The sequence below is a fragment of the Ailuropoda melanoleuca genome, chromosome 8 (assembly GCF_002007445.2).
Source record: "Ailuropoda melanoleuca isolate Jingjing chromosome 8, ASM200744v2, whole genome shotgun sequence".
Classification (NCBI taxonomy): domain Eukaryota; kingdom Metazoa; phylum Chordata; class Mammalia; order Carnivora; family Ursidae; genus Ailuropoda; species Ailuropoda melanoleuca.
Window position 1 is genome coordinate 68,953,534 of NC_048225.1, and position 22,765 is coordinate 68,976,298.

The 22,765-nt window shown below is 37.1% G+C and overlaps 1 protein-coding gene across 11 annotated transcripts in view; it reads left to right on the plus strand.

Annotated features, from left to right (window-relative positions):
• Window positions 1-22,765, plus strand: part of CEP170 (centrosomal protein 170) — a 119,646-nt gene that overhangs the window by 35,436 nt on the left and 61,445 nt on the right. For all 11 annotated transcript variants that reach the window (XM_011216658.3, XM_011216664.3, XM_011216662.3 and 8 more), the window contains exons 3-4: window positions 11,787-11,876; window positions 18,598-18,676. In XM_011216658.3, the coding sequence (XP_011214960.2) occupies window positions 11,787-11,876; window positions 18,598-18,676 (169 nt within the window). The remainder of the gene's footprint in view (window positions 1-11,786; window positions 11,877-18,597; window positions 18,677-22,765) is intronic.

The following is a 22,765-nucleotide window of genomic DNA, read 5'->3' on the forward strand; positions in this document are numbered from 1 at the left end:
TCATTTACATCTGAAAAGCAGTATCCAAAAGGGTCATATTCTTTTCAGGTAACTTAACTATGTCTCATAATAAAGTCCAAGAATATTTATAGGAATACAGAAATATCCAACACCCCCAAAAGGCAAAATTTATAGTATCTGGTACACAATAAAAAGTACCAGTCTTGTAAAGAAGCAGGAAAATGTGACCTGTAATAAAGACTAATAGTAAAAGATGTTTTATTTCTGAAGAGGTTGGCTAAGTTTGGCAAAATAAAAGTTTGGCACAGTCTGGCAAAAATTTTTTAAAAAATGGTAAAAAAATCTTGAAAAAGATTTCAAAAAACTTAATACAAAGCTAGTGACTCTGGCTTATATAAAGGTAGACATACAGACAAGTGGACTAGAATAGAGTCCGGAAATAAACCCCTAAGTATCTGTGGCTGATGTAGTTTGAATTATGTTCCCCCCCCAAAAAAAAAGATATATTGAAGTCCTAATCTTCCATACCTGTGAATGTGACTTTATTTGCAAATAAAGTCTTTAAGGATGTAATCAAGTTAAAATAAAGCCATTTGGGGGGCGCCTGGGTGGCACAGCGGTTAAGCGTCTGCCTTCGGCTCAGGGCGTGATCCCGGCATTATGGGATTGAGCCCCACATCAGGCTCCTCCACTATGAGCCTGCTTCTTCCTCTCCCACTCCCCCTGCTTGTGTTCCCTCTCTCGCTGGCTGTCTCTATCTCTGTCGAATAAATAAATAAAATCTTAAAAAAAAAAAAAAAAGATAAAGCCATTTGGATGGACTCTAATCCAGTATGACTTGATGTCCTCATAAGGAAAGGAAAAGACAGACACAGAGGGAAAACAGCTATGTCAAGAAAGACGCAGAGATTACAGTTAGGCTATCAGAAACCAAGGAACACCTGAGTGCACCAGAAGCCAGAAGAGGCAAGGAAAGAAGAGATCCTCTCCTAGAAGTGTTGGAAGAAATATGGCCCTACCAACACCTTGATTTTAGATTTTTAGAGTCCAGGCTATGAGAGAATAAACTTGTGTTGTTTTAGACCACCTTTGTGACACTTTGTTATGATACCCCTGGAAACTGTTACAGTGGCAGGCTGAGCTTCTAGAAGGGTGTTAAATTCATTCAATGGAGGGAGGAATAATTTCTTTGGCAGATGAGGCTTGGGACAACTGGATTTCCACTACAAAAGAATGAAGTTGGATCCCTGCCACACGTCAAATATAAAAATTAACCAAAGTGGATCAATGACCTAAATTTAAGAGCCAAAGCCATAAAACTCTTAGGCGAAAACGTAGGGATATGTCATCATAATCTTGGATTTGGCAGTGGATTCTTAGATATGACACCAGTAGCACCAGCCGCAAAAGAAAAAGTAGATAAATGAGACTTCATTAAAATTAAAAATTTGTGTATCTAAGGACACTACCAACAGAGTGAAGAGTGGGAGAAAATATTTGGAAAATTATATGTATCTTATAAAGGTTTAATATCCAGAGTATATGAAGAATTCCTGCAACTAAACAACAAAAAGGCAAGCAGCCCACTTAAAAATGGACAAGAGACTTGACTAGACACTTCTTCAAAGAAGATCTAAAAGTGCTCAATAAACACAGGAGAAGAAGATGCTCAGCATCATTTGTCAGTAAGAAATGCCGACCAGAACGACGGTGAGGTAGCAGTTCACATCGACTACGATGGCTGTAGTTTTTTTAAAACAGGAAAATAAATGTCAGTGAAGATGTGGAGAAATTAAAATTCTTGTGTGTTGCTGGTGGGGTTGTAAAATGGTGTCGCTGCTGTAGGAAATAGTTTTTAGTGGTTCCTCAGAAAGCTGAACATAGAATTACCATATGACCAGCAGTTCCACTTTTAGATACATACCCACAGTAATTGTGTGCAAGGTCTCCAACAGATACTTGTGTGTCAGTGTCAATGATCACATTCGTTATTCACAGTAGCCAAAAGGTGAAAACAAACCAAGGGTCCAATCACAAATGAGTGGATAAACAAAATGAAATGTATATACATATAATGGACTATTACTCAATTATAAAAAGGAGTGAAGTTCTCATACATGCTGCAACATAAATGAACTTTGAAAACATTATGCTAAGAGAAATAAACCAGACACAGAGGACAAATACTGCATGATTTCATTTCTTGGAAAATAGCTACAATAGGCAAATTCATAGACATAAAGAGGGTTAGCAGTTACCAGGGGCTGGGAAAAGAGGTTTGGGGAGCTGTAGCTTAAGAGTTACAGTTTGTTTGGGGTGATAAAAAACATTTTGGAAGTAGATGGTGGTGTACAACATAGTGAAATTAATGCCACCGAATTGTACACTTACAAATGTTTAAAATGGCAAATATTATGCTATCTATATAGATATAGATATAGATAAATCTATATATATCACCACAATGAAAACAAAAGGAAATCAATGGCAATAGAATTTTAAAATATCTTTGAATTGATTCAGTTGATTCATACTGCCTTTATAACAAACTTAAAGCAAAAATTAGTATTATTTTAATGAGCAGAAACCAATATTACAGTGCTGTAAAAAGTCAAAAGTTAAAATAACAATTTTATTTAAATTTCATAAATGTTCATGATATGGATATCTATCCTATCTATGACTGTTTTTATTTATGCTTTATTTTTTAAATAGAATGTAAAGGAGATAAGGGAACTCCATGATCAGGCAAGGAAAAAAACAGCTTTGACCTGTTCCTCAGTCTCCACCCTTAAAGATAGTTCTGCCCTTTATCTGATAGCAGCACGTTGTTTTTTAGCCCTGTCCTAGACATAGTGCATTCTCTGAAAGAGATCCGTGAATAGATTGGCATGCTGGTCATCTGGCCCTTGGAATCAGTGCTACAAATTAGTAGCGCTCTTCGTAGCACTGAAGGACATCTTGTATATGGAAGTAAGAATGAATATTTGCAAATTCAGTTTTTAAGTGGTTTAATGTTAATTTAATCTTTCCTAGTATAGTAGTAAAATAAATGGATATTTAAAACTTATTCTTTTTATATCATTTCTGAAAAATGAACTAAGCTTATGTATAGTGTTAGAAGAGTGAAGAATTTTGTGTTTATAAATGCAAAATGTATTTGTTTTGAAAGATTAGTGCTCTAGAGTTGATGAAATTGTGTTTTCCTTTTAAAGGCTTTACACAGCGTTAGTGGTTCCACATTGGTTACATCAGTCAGTGTGATAATTAAAATTGTTAGAAGTGCAAATAGCTAATATTTTATTGCTTTTTAATGAGTAAAGGAAGATTTTTAAAAATGTGGTTGATCTAAGTCTGCATTTATGGCTTAAAACCCCCCATTTTTAATGTACAGGAAAGTGGTTGTTAGGTTTTAGAATCTCTGCCTCTGAATGATTTTAAGTAGTTTCTTGCCTGTAAAGATTTCAACTACAAATAGATTTGCTGGTCTTTGGTGATAATACAGCTTAAACCCAAAGCAAAATGGAAATAAATGATCCATAAGGTTATATGACCTGTTTGATTACAATAAAAATATTTTTGTTATTTTATGACAGAAAATAAATTTTTGGAGTTTTACGTTTTTTCTTATTTAATCTCATTCCAAAAAAGGTCGTCTAAAGAACGTGACCATCAAAAAGAAAATGTGCCTGGGTATTAAAGAGTAGATGATTAAAGGACTCTGGAATTAGTTCTCCCACTTACCCTGGAAGCCTCCAGCAAAGTATTTAGACTTGCTGTGCCTGTTTGTCTTGCCGTAGGAAGATGAACGTGCTGTTTCATAAGATATACTCTCCAAAACAGATCTTAGCCGTGAATGAAAGCTATAAGTGTAATTATTAGATGGAAATTACATTTTGTGTGGAGTAACACACATTAATATTAAAAGTACCTTGTATTTAAATAGTACTTTCTATTTCTCAGTGTCACTTACATAATTTTAGTTGTTCCTCTCAACAGTTTCCTGAAAGATACAGTCATCCCCATTTTACAGATAGTAAAATTAAGATTCAGAAAGACTTAGTCACAGGGCCAGTATCACATAACCATTAAGTCATGGAAGCTGATATTCGAGTCTTGGTAATATTGGCTCAAAATCAAATGACCTTTCTCTTCTACCAGTAAGCTGCTACTGCATGTGTGTAATCTCAAACAGGCTCGCTAACTTACTTCTCCTGCTAGTAAACATGTTCAAGCTTTTGTTGCAATATATGAGATACTTCTAAATACAAATAGAGCTGCATTTTGAAAAGTTGGCTATCTAAATTCTAATTTTATTTTCATAAAATTTTTAACTGCACCAAATAATCGAATTTTGCTCTGTTTTGAGAAACACCATCATAGTAACTGAAACATGTTTTTTTTACCCTGATGCATAATAAAAACTGTAACAAAATTATATTTGACTTACTATTTTAATATTTTAACTTTCACACCGGTGTAAGAACAGTCCCCAGGAGGATAATGGAATATGTTTTGAAGATCATAGGTAACTTATTTTCATTTGTCTTTTGGAGACACACAGCAAAGAATAAGTCACTGTGTATTACTCTGATTGTAAAAATGCAATTGAGATTTTAAAAAGTCAGCCACAGGGTCTTTAAAAAGACTTTTAAAAAACAGTGATGACACACAGTGGCAATCTTTCTTTTTCTCTTTAGGTTTTTTTAGCCTATGTGTCCATGTATGTCTGTGTTTTAGTAGGAAAAAGAAATAATAAAAATGTTAAAAAGTAGCCATTTCATACCCAAAGCATATGTGACACATAGCAGGTAGTCATTTGTACCATATCTTGTGTTAGCTTTTAATTAAAATTAGCTTTCCATTGTGCCTGGCCTAGAATTGTCTATGTTTTGACTTATGTGATATCAGGCTTTTCATTGTTTCTTTGTTTTTTTGCAGAAAAGGAAGTATTTCTTAAATATAGCAGTGTTACTGCTTCATTTTAATACTCTTATTTTCCAGAATTTTCTCATTTTATAATTATCTTGGCTGAGGTCCAAAATTTTTTTGTTTTGGTTCTGTTGTTTTAAGCCACTCAGTTTGTAGGTTTCTTAAAATTTGTTCTGAACTTTGTAAGTTCAGTACTTTTGATATTTTGTTCTCTAAGAAAACTTTTCTATCTTCATCCTTCATGAAATGAGATGGGCTAAATAGCATGTATTTTCTTTCCAACAAACCTCTGCTAAGTATCTACAATGCACTAGGCCCCATGCTGGCTTCCCAGGGATCAATGCATATACAGGTAGGGTCTCCCTCTCCTTGAGGGCTTATTGTCTAGTAAAAGGAGATACACATGTAAACCAGTCTAGACAGTATGGCACAGAACAGTGATATGTCTCATGTGGGGTGCACAACAGAGAGATTGATCAGTCCTACCTGCAAGGAAATGTGGAGATGAGGAATCTGGGAAGACTTCATGGAGGAGATGGCTTGAGCCGAAAAATCTTAAAAGATGAGTAAATGGTTTCTAGAAAGTTTCAAGTGTGATTGAGTACATGTTATTAAAGATAGCATGACATTCAGTGTCTATTTAGGTAATTAAAATAGTCCTTTGTGATTTTTATATAGGATATGAAGGCAAACATTTTGAGAGATTAAGACTTGGAAATTAGAAGAGACCAGATCTTGGAGGGCCTTGTGTGCTAGATGAAAGACTATGTGTTTTACCTTAGCCAGTAAGTACACTGAGGAGTGTTTACACAGGGGAATATTGCCTTTTTAAATGTTTCCCATGCCTTACGTCATTTAATCCTCACAAACAAACCTCTGAGATATGGTGTATCTTTTTTATAGATGATTAAACACAGATTAGTCACTTTACCAAGGCCACACAATTGCCAGATGTCTCGACCAGTCCTTTTGGACTGCGGCACCTGCACTTTAAACTGTTAATCTATGTTGCTGCTCAGAAATTGGAGCTCAGAATCGGTATAAGCAGTTAGGAGGTGATAATAGCCTAGAAAGTGAGGTAAAGTTCTAAAGAAGAAAGAACCCTTTGAAATGAAGAAAAGAAGAGCATGAGAGGGATTGAAGAGTTTGGATATGCTTTTTAGTTATATATTGAGGGACGGAGAGAAAAAGAGCCTCAGACCTAGCGTTTTTGGCATAGAAATTAATGAAATAGAGTTTCAGGAGGTGTACTTTTGGGGAATAAGGTAGTGAGTTTGAGGTTCTGAAGGGGCCCCCAGATTGAGACATTTAGTAGAAAGCAGGAAATAAATACGGGAAGTTGAGCAGAGTAGTCTGAGCAGAAGGCAGAGGTTTGGGAGTCCTGAGCATGAAGGGTAGGGGAAGCCAGGAGGAGCTGGGTTATAGAGAAGGAAATAAAGTCAGGATGATAGGGGATGGTTGCTTGGGAGAAAAGGAAGGGGTCAGCGTATGAGGTGACCTGTTGCAGTCAGGGCACTGAGGTTGCAAAATAGTAAATTATTATAAATAAGTGAGAGAACTGGAAGAATAGGAGAATGTAGTCATAGAGAAAAATACCACAGTTTAGATTCCAGGTGTCGGATCCATTTCATGTAAGATCTAGCAGTGGGAGCGGTATGCCAAGAGAGTCTGGAGTTTGGTTGTGGAAGTTGGGAAGGCTACATTTTTTATATGGGTTGTCTACATAGATTTTTTTTTTAAGATCTTATTTATGTATTTGAAAGAGAGTTTGTGAGTGGAAAGGGGGGCAGAGGGAGAGAATCTTCAAGCAGACTCCTGGCAGAGCACAGATCACCCCCCCCCACAGTGTAGGACTCGATCTCATGACCCTGAGATAATGACCTGAGCTGAAACCAAGAGTCAGAGCCTCAACCAGCTCAGCCACCCAGGCACCCCTCTACATAGATGTTTAAAATCAATCATGGTGAAGTAGGAATTTGAATGAAAAGGAAGACTGTGAACCGTAACTACAAAACTTCAAAGTTAGACTGAGGACCGCCTGGCTGGTTCGGTTGGTAGAGCATGTGACTTTGATTTGGGGGCATGAGTTCAGGGCTGATATTGGAGGTAGAGTTTACTCAAAGGAAAAAAAAAAAAAAAGTTAAAATGACCATAGATGATTGCAACAATCTAGGAGGGGTGTGTGTGTACATAGAAATATATAGTGTGGGGGTGCCTGCGTGGCTCAGTCGTTAAGCATCTGCCTTCGGCTCAGGGCGTGGTCCTGGGATCCTGGGATCGAGCCCCTCATCAGGCTCCCTGCTCTGCTGGGAGCCTGCTTCTTCCTCTCCCACTTCCCCTGCTTTTGTTCCCTCTCTTGCTGGCTGTCTCTCTCTCTCTCTATCAAATAAATAAATAAATAAAATCTCTTAAAAAAAAGAAAAGAAAAATATATAGTGTGTATATATTTATACTTGTGTTTATATTTACGTAGAGATGGATAACAAGAACTTCAAAAAAGTAAAGGGCTCTTTGTTGAAGGGGGAAAGTAGTGGTCCAAAAGCCATCATAGTGAACTGCGTGAATTCCCACTGTATCTCTGAACTCAGCAGAATGTCAGATTTAGGAGGAATGGCGCCCGCTTTAAAGGAAGGCAGTGGAAATAGTGTTCTCAGGGGGAAAGCCAGACTTCAGTTCAAGGAAGGAAGTAGGAGGGAACCATCTGTGAGAGCTTGAGAATGAAGAGTTTTCGGGCAAGGTGGATTCTCGAGAGTGCGATGCAAAGCCTCGAAGAGAGTCTTTCTAGAAAGTAAAAATCATGAGGAAGGAGGCACACTATTCTGGGTATTTTCTGTAAGGAGACAGTGACTAGAGGGTTTTTTTTTTAATTGAGATATAATTGACTTACAACATTTTATTAGTTTCAAGTGGACAACAGTGATTGACCATTTGTATATATTGAGAAGTGATCACCATAATAAGTATAGTTAATATCTGTTCCTGTATAAAGCTGGAGAAAAAATTTTTTTCTTGTGATTAGGAAGGACTTTAGGAGTCTTGCATTCTTACTAGATACTTAAAGTGACAAGAATAAGAGAACTAATAAAAAATGACAATCTTCATAGTTTACACCTGATCAGCTAAGGTTTTCCCATTAGAACCAGAAACTTGATGAAGTTAGCAGTCTTTGTCAGGGTTTAAATTATATGTTTGAGAAATTCATTAGATTTGCTTTGAAATGTCCAAATGGGTTGTGAAAATTAAGTTGCAATACACCTTCTCCTGGCTAGTTTAATCTAGAGAAAATGTGGATTTGATTATCTGGAAATGAAAATTGATTAATCAATGCTTATATGGTTAGATGTAAGTAGCGAATCTTCCTTATTCCTTCAGTTTTTCTTGACCACTCACTAGCTGTATTATGCTCTGTAATCTTGGTTTTTTGCTGAATTTCTTTGATGGGTGCTGAAACACACTGCCACCTTGAAAACAGCAGAAAACTAAACACAGGAATTTGTTTGCTTTCTTTCATTGTCTGTCAAAGAGTTACACAAATGGGAATGACTTGTTCTATGAGTTTTAAACTGATGATAGCTCTTGCCCTGAGTTCATAAGCCTGGTCTTCTCAAAAAGTTATTACCCTCTTTATTTCAAAACACGCAGGGGTGCCTGGATGGCTCAGTCCGTTAACCCTGAGATCAAGCCCCACGTCGGGCTCCATGCTCAGCCCGTAGTCTGATTGAAGATTCTCTCTGTCCCTTGCCCTGCTCGCAAATGCACATGCTATCTCTCTTAAATAGATAAATAAATCTCAAACCAACAAACAGGATGCTTTTTCTGACCTCACATAACATCCTCACTCCTTCACTCCCCAGTCCCCAGACTTGGAATGGCATCTCAACTCGGTGGACTCTGTCGTCTGCGGGTGTCTTAGGTTTGCTTAGCTACGCCCATGCATAATTTTGAGGGCAAGGAAGGTGTATATCAGGTTCAGGATTTTCTGGGTTCTAGCAGGTTGTTTGCTTAGTTAAGTGGCCTCTCCTGATTGTTTCCTCCTTAAACCATTTTTTTTCTCTTTATCTCTGATGTGTGTTGACCATTCCCTCAAAAGCTGCGGTTCCCTGGCTCCAGAAACAGCCACTTGGCTTATTTTCCAGAGCTAACAGTAACTCCCTTTCCTGTGTGATTTTTCTTCTCTCAGCTCTCACTTAGATTTTCCCCTTGAATTTCAGTTCGCCGTTCTAAGGACTTGCGTTCTTTCTCTCTTTCCTTTGTCACGGAGAGATTATGATGATTCGTTCAAGTTTCTTAGGAGCCTGCATACACCTGCAGTCTCACCTGTCTTACAGCATGCAGAGCTTTTTATCCCACAGACGAATTCACCTTGATAAATCCGCAATATGGAGGAATTATTTTCCTAATGGTGCTAGATGGGCGTTTTGTCACCCGAATAACTGACTTTCATACTTCATTAACAGAGGAATAACTTAAAACACGACATTGAAAACCAGCATGAAGTTTAAGTAACTTTTAGATTTAATGCAGATGTTTTGTAGTGGTTACCGTTGTAATTGGTTTCTCAGGTAAGCTGTAGAAAAGTGGCAGTAATCCTACAGCAGAGAAGGGTGCTCTTACATCTGGGCCTTGCAGTCTGTCCTAGGGAAATTGAGGTTTCAGAGAAAACCAAACCAAAAAGCAACGTTGAGAACTTTGAAGAAAAACAAGAGTGTGTGTGTGATGAGTGTGTAGGTTTTGCTGGAAGATTGTTTGAAGTCACACACTGTTTCTTCCTAATGTTAGATGGAAAGACCAAAACTTTTTCAACATGCGATTGAAGCTAACTGAGGAAGGAACTTTTCATTTCAGTGATATTTGAAAAAGGATAATTTCAACTAGGATTTACATCTATATTGTTGTTTTCCTAGTTGCTGACCTTCTCATTTTGTTGATGTGGGTAGGCCATGAACAGGCCATGTTCACCGTTGGCTGTAGCTGAAAGTATCAAAGGTTAACATTCCCTCTAGTGTCCTTGTTTTCATCTCTCCAGTGGTTTTTGAGTTTCCTTAGAGATCCCTTATTAAATAATCTGAATTTAGCAGTTTTTCCCATTGTACTCTCCCCTGTGGGTGTGATGTAAGATTGGGAGGGAGAGGAGGCATTATTTATAATGCTTTGATTAGTTGTCAGTCTTTTTGTGGGGTCATGACTTTTGCAAGTGAATCTCAGCTCTTTTTTGTCCCCCTCTTTAGATGAGAAAGGAGGGCTAGAGGACGCTGGAGTTCAGTATTCTATTGTCGCATGTCAGTTAGGCTCTGGTAAGACCCACATTGGTAGAGCACTGGTAAAAGAGTCTTCCTTGAGGACAGGTCGTTGGTTACCGCAGAATGCTCCGCATCTGTTCGAGAATGGTTACTTTCACCCTCAGGCTCAGGGGACAGAAAAAGACTTTCTCCAGTCTTCAACCTGACATCTTCATGGGGCTTCTGGAGGTAAATCTCAGAAAATTCCTCAAAGAGTGGTGCCCCCCAAGGCTGTGCCCCTAGGAGCTTTTATCTTGCAAGGTAGTTGGCATTTGTGTCTGAACTTACTCACCTTACCTTTGAGTTTTCCTGCCTGCTGGCTGTAGCCACTGTTTCTGTTTTCAGGAAGTTGTGATTCTCTGCATTCACTCTCCAGTTTTCCATGTGCCAGTTGACCTTATGACCTTAATTCTCTGATAAATCTAAGACTACTTTTTGATTTCCCATTTGTACATCTTTTCTCTTGTTGTAAGGGTGGGACTGATGACTTGCAAGCTCTTTCTTTCCATGTTGGGCTGGAAACTGCAAGTCACATCTCTCCCCATTTTAGGATACTTTCTTTGCTTTCCATTTACCCAGGTTCCCGTAGTAGCCCTCAGTGTGACTGAGTTCACATTCAGTATGGTTCTCAGACTGTTTCTTCTTGTCACTCTATGGGTATTTTCTTTCAATAAAAGTTTCCACAGGCTTTTATAATGGTTCATCTCTCAGGTGCTTCTGTCTACAGACACCTTAGGCCCTGGAGCGTGCGTGTGTGTACGTGCTGTGTGCTTTAAGAGAGACTGAAAAACGATATTCAGTAATCACTTTGCTATTTTAATTCCTTTTTTGACACTCTGTCTCTTTCCCTCTTAGGGCTTTCCCATGATTTCTAGTTTTAGAACCCATGTTTTAAGTGAGGATAATTTTGTTTGAGAACGTATCATATCGTGTTTCTTTTCTCCTAATCTTTGGACTTCTTATATAATTTACACTGTGATTTTCAATATAAAAAGAAGAAAATTCTATAGGATAGTTTTTTTTTATAAGATACATAAAACATTATGAAATTATAATTCACATGACTTCCATGTAACAGTTTCAAGTTATAAAAAAAAAAATTGTCATTTGATGCATTCAACAAAGTCCCCTGATTTAAATTCTTTCAAAAGTAGAATGTGTGTAGGGGCGCCTGGGTGGTGCAGTCGTTAGGCGTCTGCCTTCGGCTCAGGGCGTGATCCTGGCGTTACGGGATCGAGCCCCACATCAGGCTCCTCCGCCATGAGCCTGCTTCTTCCTCTCCCACTCCCCCTGCTTGTGTTCCCTCTCTCGCTGGCTGTCTCTATCTCTGTCAAATAAATAAATAAATAAATCTTTTAAAAAAAAAAAAAGTAGAATGTGTGAAGTTAGTAGAAAAGAATGTCCTCAGATTTTGGCTGCTGTTTTGGGGGAGTGACGTCAAATTTGTGTTGCGTAGTAACACAGTTTAAATCTCATTTAATCCACTTTCACTTTGATATTTCTCTCTGTTTATCTACTGTCCTATTAATATAAAGTATCTAGCCAAAAATCTTTGTGTTTGTTATTTATCCTACTATTTTCTCGTATTTCCTAACTCAGAAAAATTCCTTTCAGTCTCGTAGTGTGGATAAGCAACATGCTGTAATCAATTATGACGCCTCCACGGATGAGCATCTGGTGAAAGATTTGGGCAGCCTAAATGGGGTAAGTTAAGATTTTCTTTTTTGTCTTATTTGGATATTTTTAATTGTAAGAAGATAAATCAGGTTATATTTCCTGTATGTGTTCTCTTCCTTTTCTTTAGTTTGCATTTTACTCTTAAAGGCTTACTAATAGCACTTTGGGGACCATACGGAAGAATAGGAAACTAGCCCGTGTTCTCAAGAAACTGTATAGGCAGTAAATACAGGAATTCAGAAGGTTGTTGGTTGTTATTATCCATATGGTTGAAAAAGACTTCTTTAAGGAGATGAGATGAAAGTTGACCTCGCTGGATGGCTTGAATTTATGTGGGAAAATAGTGGAAAGCCATGGCAGTTAGTATGAAAAAAAACCACTCTTGGAAGACAGAGAAGTATAGGGTAACTTAGAAAAAAAAAGGTGGAAACATGGTTTGATGCCACATGGTGGAGAACTTTCTATACTAGAGTAAAAAAGACATGAAACACATCCTTTTACCTTAAAAATATGGCATGTGATTTAAACACCAGTATTCGTCGTTGCTTTTTTGTATTCCTACTTTGAAGATATTTTTGTGTTACTACAGTGAGTCTTTTCCTAATTCTTCCTTTGATCTTCCCACATTGTCAGAATATAAGGAACCATAGAATAAGAGAATGCTGAAGTATTGAATAATTTCTTATTTCTTCTCAACTTTCTTATGGCCCTGCTAACATAAGCAAAAGCAGCATTTTTCCATAGCTATGCTGTTGAAATTCTTAAAGTGAACTTAACAGAAACTTAATGTATCCCAAGTGCTTCTAACTGCTATTGCTTTTCAAAATATACATTAAACATTATATGAAAAAACATATGCAGAAGTTTGGCAATTACCGTGAAACTTTTTTCTCTTACTAAATTGGCCTGCTACTGAAAGGCTGACATTTAATCTTTGAGATACTTTGTTTTTCTGTTAGTTTTTTCAAGCCTTTGTTTGTTTCTCATGGCACACAGAATTAAGTCTCAGTACTTCAGGTTTGAACTGAAATGGCTCAAATTTGGCATCACCCACTTTTCCAGATTCCTGCTCCATCACACTTTCCCTTGCCGTACCTCCAAAATAGTAGTTCTGCTGTCTTCTCAAATAGTTCTGCTCCTTCTCAAAATAATTTGTTAGATTTTCTTCAGCTTAGTAGTTCTTCCATCTGCCTTGTCATTTACGCAAGTCATACTTAAACCCAAATTCCACTTCTTCCTGAAGCGAAGGAACAAAGGAGAGGCATTTAGGGATATTAACTGCTGATGTTGTTATCCTGTTGAGTGGATTAAAGCAGAAAGGGAGGCGGACTGGGTAGAAACCTTTTTAACAGGAGACAGGTAAGTAGCTGTTTTGATTCCCAGCTCTTATTTGCAGATTTACTTTCTTGCTTCTCCACACCTGTAAACCTTTGTTCTGATCTTGTCTTGGGACAAGGCTTTGTCAAGCCTTACTAACTGTCAAGCCTTACTAACTTACTTACTAACTTACTTAAGTTACTAACTTAAGTTACTAACTTAAGTTACTAACTAACTTACTTACTTACTAACTTTGTCAAGCCTTACTAACTGTCACTGTGCTGGATCATGAGCTCCAGAACAGTCATGAGCCTTTGCTCAGAGCTCTGCACAGTGCCTGAACATGGGAAATCTGTTTTGAATGGAATTTAATTTTATTTTCTGTACGTAGGAATTTATAGAGAAAAATTTAAATCTACTTGCATATGTGGACTATTTTAACTGAAATGTTATTCTGGTTTTAAGCCTAGAAATTTTTGTCTCCACCATAGTGCATTCACAGGCGTCTTTACATTATTATCTTGGAAAATAATAAGTAAGAATTATATCACAGTGTTTTATTCTTTTAAAAGACTGTGATCAAATATAAAAATTATTTGGTGTTGGTTATAAAAAAAATCAGGGGAAATACTAACTTACAAGCATCCCTGGGTTGACCTTTCTCTTAACTTGATTATACTCAATGGTTCTGTGAAGGATAATATCTCCTAGAGAGCAGCATTTGCATTTTGAACTCGAAATCAGGACCTGGATTTGAATTTCAGTCTATAATTTACCAGTGTAAATTCAGGGAAAATCACATACTCTCTCTGCAATTTAGTTTCCTTGTATATCTTCCTTTTAGTTCCCAGAGTTGTGGGAAAATGTAATGAGTTTGTGAGTATGAAGGCTCTCTTAAAAATTCAGTTACCTTGCTTTAGCTTTACAACAATGAAATGATAATTCCTGCTCTGTAGTGTTGTTTCGGGGATGACATGCGACAGTACATGTAAATGTGTGTCCAGTGTGGAGCTGGAGAGCATCACACGAGTGACAGCTAGCTGTGCTGTTACTCACGTGACAGCCTAGGACATATGCCAGAACAAAATTGTGAACTCCCACCTGTCATGCGCTTTGCCCGTGAATGGACTGTTACAGCCTGTTTACTCTTAAAATTCATATAATTCTAGAAATTTGAGCATCAGGTTAGAAGTAATAATTTTAGAAGTAAGGCAACACGATGTAGTGGTTATGAGCCCAGCTTGAATTCTTACCAGTGATGGAACTGTAGACAGGTTACTTAATTTTTCTGTTCCTCAGTATTTTTAAACGTTCACAGCCAAACGGTACTCCTCGCAGGTGGTTGTGAAGCTGTGATGCGTTCGTAATTGCGCATGATTAAAGCAGCCCAGGGTTCGCCTTCGGTAAGTGGTAGTCATGGTGGCAGCGGGAGCAGCACCCTGTGGCCTACATACTTTTCCGTGAATCCCCCGCTGTATATTTTTAAAAGCACTTACCGACTAAACCCAACTTTTAAAATAACTCTAGCTCTGACCACTTTCCCTCGTCCCTTTTATCCTACCCTAAATTACACTCCCGAGGGACCTGGATGGACGCTTGATGTTACTGTTACCGGGAATGAGATCGCTCCGCCTGAGGAAGCTGCGGCGGGTCTTGTAGTTGACGTTATCGTGGCCCATTTTCCTGCAAGCCCCTTGAAGCTTCTCTTTCTGTGAACACCCTTGCCTGCCTTCACTTCCTCCTGCCTGCTCTGTCCCCTGGAGCACCCGCCCCTCTGAGAGCCACTGTGGCCTGCGCCTACCACTCGCATCCCCTTCCACGTCCGGCGTCTGTTACTAGGCTGCCCCTCAGCTCGCCCTGTTCCGGCTTCTGCTCTATCCCCTCTCACTGGAGTTTCTGTCAGCATCAGACCAGGGTGGCATAGGGTGGAGAAGCTGTGGGGAAAAGGGGTGACTTTTGTCACTGGCAGGCAACGTGACTGCGCCCCTGGCCACTCACTCTCTTCAGATTTCCCAGAGCGGTAGTATAATACACAGTGGTTATATGGTCTTATGTAATCAGTTATGCAATTTAGTTGTATGTAAATTAAAGAGATGTTTATCTAGTTTGTTTTGCTTCTGTAAGTTAGCGGTTTGGAAGAGGGAGTTTGAAGAGCTGGCCTGGCTTTGGGCACCCAGGCTTCCTTGAGATGGAGAAAACATGGGATTTGTAGTTGAGAGACATCTGAATTTGGATCTCAGCAATTCTGCTTCTGGACTCTGAGATCTCGATTGTTACTTCATTCTCCTCATTGTCCTTGCCTATTCTACCTGTAAGGCGGAGGTGTGATCAAATGATGTTGTCATAAGAGACAAAACTTATTCTCCCCATGTTTTTAACTTATTAAAATGCTTTGTAATTGATTTATTTAAATGATTTTTTTTTTTTGCCTATTGCTCTTTGAAATTTTCTCTCTTCCTTATATAATCTTAGGCCTTTAGGAGACTTTTTCCCTTCAGATGTTTTCACTTGCATTTTTGCGTGCTGAAACTTTCTGTCTAGCTCATATTTCCTAAGCTTTTTTAGACCTCGGGGAATATTTCTGCCATAAATGCCAGTGTGTTAAAATTATGTTTCTTGATTTTTCCAAGTACCTACCTAATAATATGTCAAACACACAGTAGGTGCTTAATTAAGAGAGTTGAGCAATCTTAAGCTTTACATGGATCTGATTGGTCATCAGATTGGCCTTTTTGAGCAAAAATAGTATTTCAGGTTAAGACATTTTTAAGTGAAATTGGCTTAGAGCTGTGGTGGCATTCCTCTGACACAGTGTACCTAACTGCTTGTCTTCTGCATACCAAACATGAGTGAATTAATGTTTTCTTTTATTCTTCTCTTTGCTTTTCCATCATTTTCTTCAGCTCTTCTGTTTCGTAATTATGCTTAGAACATTTTGGTAAACTCAAGGTGTAACTTTAAAAACACTCTAAAATGTTCATTTTGGAAATGAACGTGAAATTAGTTTATCGATGCCTGAAGCCTTTGAATTTTCTTCGTATTAACATTTCAGCCTTTCTGTGAGGGATTTTCGAAACTTGTGTTTTAGGATTACTCCTACATTATGCTAAGGTGTGATCCCAGGTTTTAGCAGTATTCCACTGTCTCCATGTATCTGTGCTTGGAATTACAATCATAACTTCTTCTAGCTTTTTTCTGTAGATGTACAACTGATACTCCATGACATACTATGAAGTGCCGGTTATGCATAGGAGTTTCAGTATACGACCACAATAATATAATTTCCTTAATATATTTTATGATATGTCATTCAGGACCCTTCTAAACTTCCTCACCACGAGGAAAGCTTTCCCAAATAGGGTATTATGGCCATCTCAAATTCAAAAAAATAGAAGATTTAAAAAATGGAATTCAAAAGGAAAAAATAATTTTTAAACTTTCAGCTAATCAGAGGAAAACTTGGGTATTTATATAATATCTTCATTCTGGGCAATTAGTATAACAGTATTCTGTGTTTTGTGAATCTAGCAGATTCCAAGTCTTTAACTTCTAGTGTGCCAGGAAAAATAATCATCGCCATTTACCATCTGTGTCTAGTTGAATCTGTAAGTGTTTTTACAAATAATTTGCAGAAGTAAGGATAAAAGGATAATGAAAAACAATTGAAACTTTAATTAAAAAATTAATCCTGACAAATTCATATTTTTATTTCATATTTTCCTGGTTTTGAAAGGTACATAATATACAAAATGGGTATTGTCTATCAGTTGTCCAGGGATACCTGGGATATATATCCATTTTGTAAGTGTTGGTTTCAGATTTCAAGTACATTTCTAGCTGTTCTAGCTTATCATTATTTCTAGTTCTTGCATTGTATTATCAGAATGCATTATTTTTAAGACTTCGACAGCTTAAATTTTTTTTAAGATGATAGCTATCTTCCATTATTGTAAGACATTTCTTAGTTTTATATTTATTAACAGAAGATTAGTAATTTTATTTTTTTATACATCATCTTTCCTTCTAGTTAGCTTTGTATAGATACCTGCCTTGGGCATTTGTCCACTTAGAAACTAAATCAAATAAGTGGTGGAAAACAAACATCAAAAAATGAAAGAATGCTGTGAAAATTTAAAATACAGAATTGCTCAGTATCTTATTGCGAAATATTGCATGATTCTTCTTAGTGAAAGGCTAACTGGATGAAAAATACCCTATTTCCTCTTTGTCCTTGAAAACAGCCTTCTCTCACCACTTCTTGCATTAGAGAAAATTCATCTAGGATTATCTTTATCTGAAGACTCCTGGTCTGACATTTTGCTACATTATTATCAGTTTTATTGCTGTTAATGTAGTCTAGAGCTCTGCTGTCTCTTTGTGTTCATCTTATAATTGTGAAATATCTTCCTGTCTGTTTTCTTGTCTTTGTCTTTATGGATGTTAAGCGAGAAATTCTGAATCCTCAGTGGTGCTCTTTAATAGCTTGTAAAAGAGAAGGACAAAGATAGTGTCTCCAGATGTGTGTCACATCTTCTTGGAGACATGGTGCAGTGTTGTGGGCAACGCGGTAAGGAAAGGGAACATCACAGCTGCAGTGATGGTTTACGGCATCGTCCTTCTGGTCCTGTGCTTCCCACTACAGCAGCCACCAGCCAGTGTGAAAGCACTCGAAAGTGACCAGTCAGAAGAAAAGAAAAAAGACCAGGAAATATTTTGTTGCTTTTTATATTGATTATTTGTTGAAATGGTACCATTTTGGATATATGGGTTGGATTAAAATATAGTATTAAAATTAATTTCACCTTTTCTATTTACCTTTTTAATGTGCCTACTAGAATAAAATGATAAAATAGCAGGGTGTTTCAAGAAACAGGAAAAATAGGGTCGGTAAGATCCCATAATGTATCTTAGAGTCATAAAAAGGTCTAAAGGATTCGTCTGGTAATTGTAAAATAGAAAATATGAATTTTATCCCATTTTTTTAAAGTAAATTTTCTTTTTGTTCTTTGGAAGAATTCTAATAATGAAAGTAATGAAATATCAAACCTCACAAATAGAATTGTCAAAAAAAGCTGAAATGGAATCCAGTGAACCCTAATGATATATCAAGAGTAAAGTATTTTACTCTTTACAATTTGCCAGCTTCAAATTAGGAGCTTTTCTTAGCATCATATTTAGGTGCCTAAATTAGTCTTGGCAGGGCGGTGGGCTCAGAGTCGCTGCAGCCTGCTTCTTTGTGTGTTATAAGATCGAGTAAGGGTGTGGTAGGAAATTCTTTATCAGCCTATAGGATGCGTGGCACATTTTATGATACCTAAGCCGTGTTAACCACCATATCTAATGTATTTTGAAGCATAAGATTTGAGTATTTGTCTGAAATGTAACAATTAATATTCCACATATAACCTAACATTTTTTTCTCTCTTTGCAGACTTTTGTGAATGATGTAAGGATTCCAGAACAGACTTATATCACCTTGAAACTTGAAGATAAGCTGAGATTTGGATATGATATCCTTATATGATTTTGTTCATTTATCAGATTTATTCAAAAATCTTTTCTGGTATAAATTAACATGTCTTGAGATGTAAGAATTTGCAGTGGAGGCATGCCAGAAGTCTCTTTGCCCTCCCAAACTGGAATACATGTTTAAAAATAATGTGTATCTATTTCTGGTCAGTGTGCCTGTTCCTAAAAGTAATCCTAGAAAAGTTGATGGACTCAACTTCCCCACCCCCCCGTAGTTTCAGTAGAGGTTTCCCTTAGTGGTATTGTATCTATAATTTGGGTATGGGAGAATATAACAAGGAGAGGACAGGGGAGTGTTTAATATTAGCCCAAGGGATTTTTTTGTTGTTATTTGGATGATCATGGTACAGATCAGTCTCCTGGGGAGAGTTAAGAATTTATCCTTACCTTTTTTGCCATTCATGCTCTTACTCTATTTTATGAATTCTGTCTCTGTTGCCTATTTAATTCAGATTTTCCAGTATCCTATATCTTCTGAGACTTGCGCTCCCTGGTTAAGTTAATTATGCAGTTAGTGTGTATTTAAGATTCTTTTGTTTAAAAATAGGTATTCTAGGGGCGCCTGGGTGGCTCAGTCGTTAAGTGTCTGCCTTCGGCTCAGGGCTTGATCCCGATGTTCTGGGATCGAGCCCCACATCAGGCTCCTCCACTGGGAGCCTGCTTCTTCCTCTCCCACTCCCCCTGCCTGTGTTCCCTCTCTCACTGGATGTCTCTCTGTCAAATAAATAAAATCTTTAAAAAAATTAAAATGTTTTAAAAATAAGTAAATAAAGATAGGATTCTAAGGACTGAACAGGGAGGGACATGACTTTGTCCTTCTTAGGGGAGGGTAAAGAACGACTAGTGAAGAGAAGGGACATGATTGATTGAAAAAACATAAAACATTTCTGTTCAAACAAGACAAGAAGCTTTGTAGTAAAAGTCTTTTCTTTAATTAAAATACAGATATTTCACATTTTACTGAATGTTTTTCTTGTGTTTTCATTTTTTTAGTTACTACATTTATCTGGACTTCAGTATTGAAGAATGTGTTAAACGTATTGGCAACTCCGATGGACTTTATCACTCTAGCATAGAAAATGTAGTCTCAGCTATCTGGAGTTGAGGCTTAGATAAAGTAAATGTACTAACACTTCAAAATTGTCATTAAAACATGTTTTTTTGTTTACATTTAACTTAAAATTTATGAAAAATATTTTTGTAGCGCAATAGATAAACCTTATACTTGTGGAACAAAGGAACATGTGAAAAGTGAAACCATTAAAAATTAATACTTGTAAGTTGTATGTTTTAAATCCTTTTAAAAATACAAATCACATAAAATGATTAAGAATTAACATTAATAATCGCCTTGATTTATGGGCCATTTTCCACCCACAGGAGAAGTTTCATCAAACAATAAATACAAACATATTTTGAATTTAAGTATGTCCTTAATCCAGTTGACCTTAGCTGTTTCAAAACATGAGAAAAGAATAGGAAATCTGAGTTTCAATAAAACTCTATACCATTTACTTTGAATTTTAAATCAAGAAGAAACTACTGAGAAATAACTCCTGCTTTTACAGTTTGTATAGTGATTTCTTAATAGTGAACTAATATTTCCTTTTTATATATTAGCTCATAATATGTCTTTCTGAAATTGCTGGGACAAATGTTTTCTTCCAAAGGACTATTTTAGGGTTTTAAATCAGTGTTGAACCAGAGCTGCTATTCCAGATCCTCAGAGTAGGCTCAGTTAATTTTATTATTTTAAAATAGCATCTCAGGGGCGCTGGGGTGGCTTAGTCGTTAAGCGTCTGCCTTCGGCTCAGGGCGTAATCCCAGCATTCTGGGATCGAGCCCCACATCAGGCTCCTCCGCTGGGAGCCTGCTTCTTCCTCTCCCACTCCCCCTGCTTGTGTTCCCTGTCTCGCTGACTGGCTCTATCTGTCAAATAAATAAATAAAATCTTTAAAAATAAATAAATAAATAAATAAATAAATAAATAAATAAAAAATAGCATCTCATATTGCTAATGATTTTTGAGCACTGTACATACATAAAAGCACACTGGGCTGTTACAGTGGCAGAAATTTTATTATATGGGATCAAATTCTTAAAACAAATTTTATGTTATATTTACTTGTTTTATATTTAGCAGTACCAGACTGAAGTGTAATTATTGTGCTTTATTCATATTAAAGTTAAGCTTGATAATTAGCCAGTCTACAAACTGCTATACCTTGGAGTGGAAAACTATCCCATTTATTAAAATGTCATAGCAATAGAAAGAACTGAATTTCATCTATTATTGTTTTCTCTTTGATTTCTGCTTTCTAATTAATTTCTTTTTTCTAGATAAAAGCTGAGGTTATTCATTTGAGTTCTTCTGTTTTTATATAGTCTTTTAGTTCTATAAGTTTTCTCCTAAGTACTGCTTTAAGGTTCAAAATACTTTCTCATTTCTCTTGATTTTTGAGTGCAGGTTATCTATAAGTTTGTTAAAATAATTTGGAGGTTTTCCAGAGACTTTCTGTGATTGACTTCTCATTTAATTCCATAGAGCTCAGAGGACATATTTTGTATGTCTCAGATCCTTCCAAATTTATTGAGACTTGTCCTGTGGCCCAGAATATACCTGGTCCATCTATCTTGATAAGTGTTCCATATATTCTTGAAAAGAATGTGCATTCTTTTGTTTTGGGGTCGAGTGTTCTATTAATGTCATTTATGCCATCTTGGTTCCCATCTTCAATATTTTCCCGATTGAGGGGCGCCTGGGTGGCTCAGTCATTAGGCGTCTGCCTTTGGCTCGGGGATGATCCCGGCGTTCTGGGATCGAGCCCCACATCAGGCTCTTCTGCTGGGAACCGGCTTCTTACTCTTCCACTCCCCCTGCTTATGTTCCCTCTCTCGCTGGCTGTCTCTCTCTGTCAAATAAATAAATAAAATCTTTAAAAAAAAATATTTTCCCGATTGATTGTCTATTTGTTCTATCAATTACTGAGAGAGAGATGTTGAAATCTCAGGCTATAATTGTGGATTTGTCTATTTCTCCTTGCAGAAGTTTTTGCTTCATGTAATTTTTTTTTTAAGATTTTATTTATTTATTTGACAGAGAGACAGCCAGCGGGAGAGGGAACACAAGCAGGGGGAGTGGGAGAGGAAGAAGCAGGCTCCCAGCGGAGGAGCCTGATGTGGGGCTCGATCCCATAACGCCGGGATCATGCCCTGAGCCGGAGGCAGATGCTTAACGACTGAGCCACCCAGGCGCCCCTACTTCATGTAATTTTAAACCTGGTTATTAGGTATATAAGCATTTCGGATTAAAATATCTTCTTGATGAATTGACATCATTTTTTATTATAAAATAACCTGCTTTATTCAAGATTATGTTCTTTGCTCCAAAATATGTTTTGTTTTGACGTTGATATAGTTTTTCCAGCTTTATTTATTTATTTAGATTAGTGTTAGCATGGAACATCTTTTACATTCTTTTACTTTCAAGCTGTTTGTGTCTTTACATTTGAAGTAGGCATCCTAGAGTTGGCCTTACTTTTTTTATTCAGTCTGATAATTTCTGCCTTCATTTGGGAATTTAGATCATTTACATTTAGTGTGATTATTGATGTAGTTAGGTGTATTTTATTTTTTTTAAGATTTTATTTATTCTAGAGAAAGAGTGTGTGAGCAGGAAGAGTAGCAAAGCAGGAGGGAGAGGAAGGAGAAAAGAATCTCAAGCAGACTCCCCACTGAGCATGGAGCCTGATGTAGGGCTTGATCTCATGACCATGAGATCATTTCCTGAGCCGAAACTTAACAGTCAGACACTTAACTGACTTGAGCCACCTGATGTAGTTAGATTTAAATCTATCATCTTGATATTTGTGTTATTTGTGCCATCAGTTTTTTGTTGTCTTTTCCCCACAATTTATTTTGGATTATTTGAACATTTTATATCACTCCATTTATCTTCTATCTTTATGCACATTGTACTCTTATATCTTAAACCAATGTAGGTATCATTTCTCATGCTCTTCATTCCTCTTTATAGGTCCATGTTTTCATCTAGTATCATTTTCTTTCTG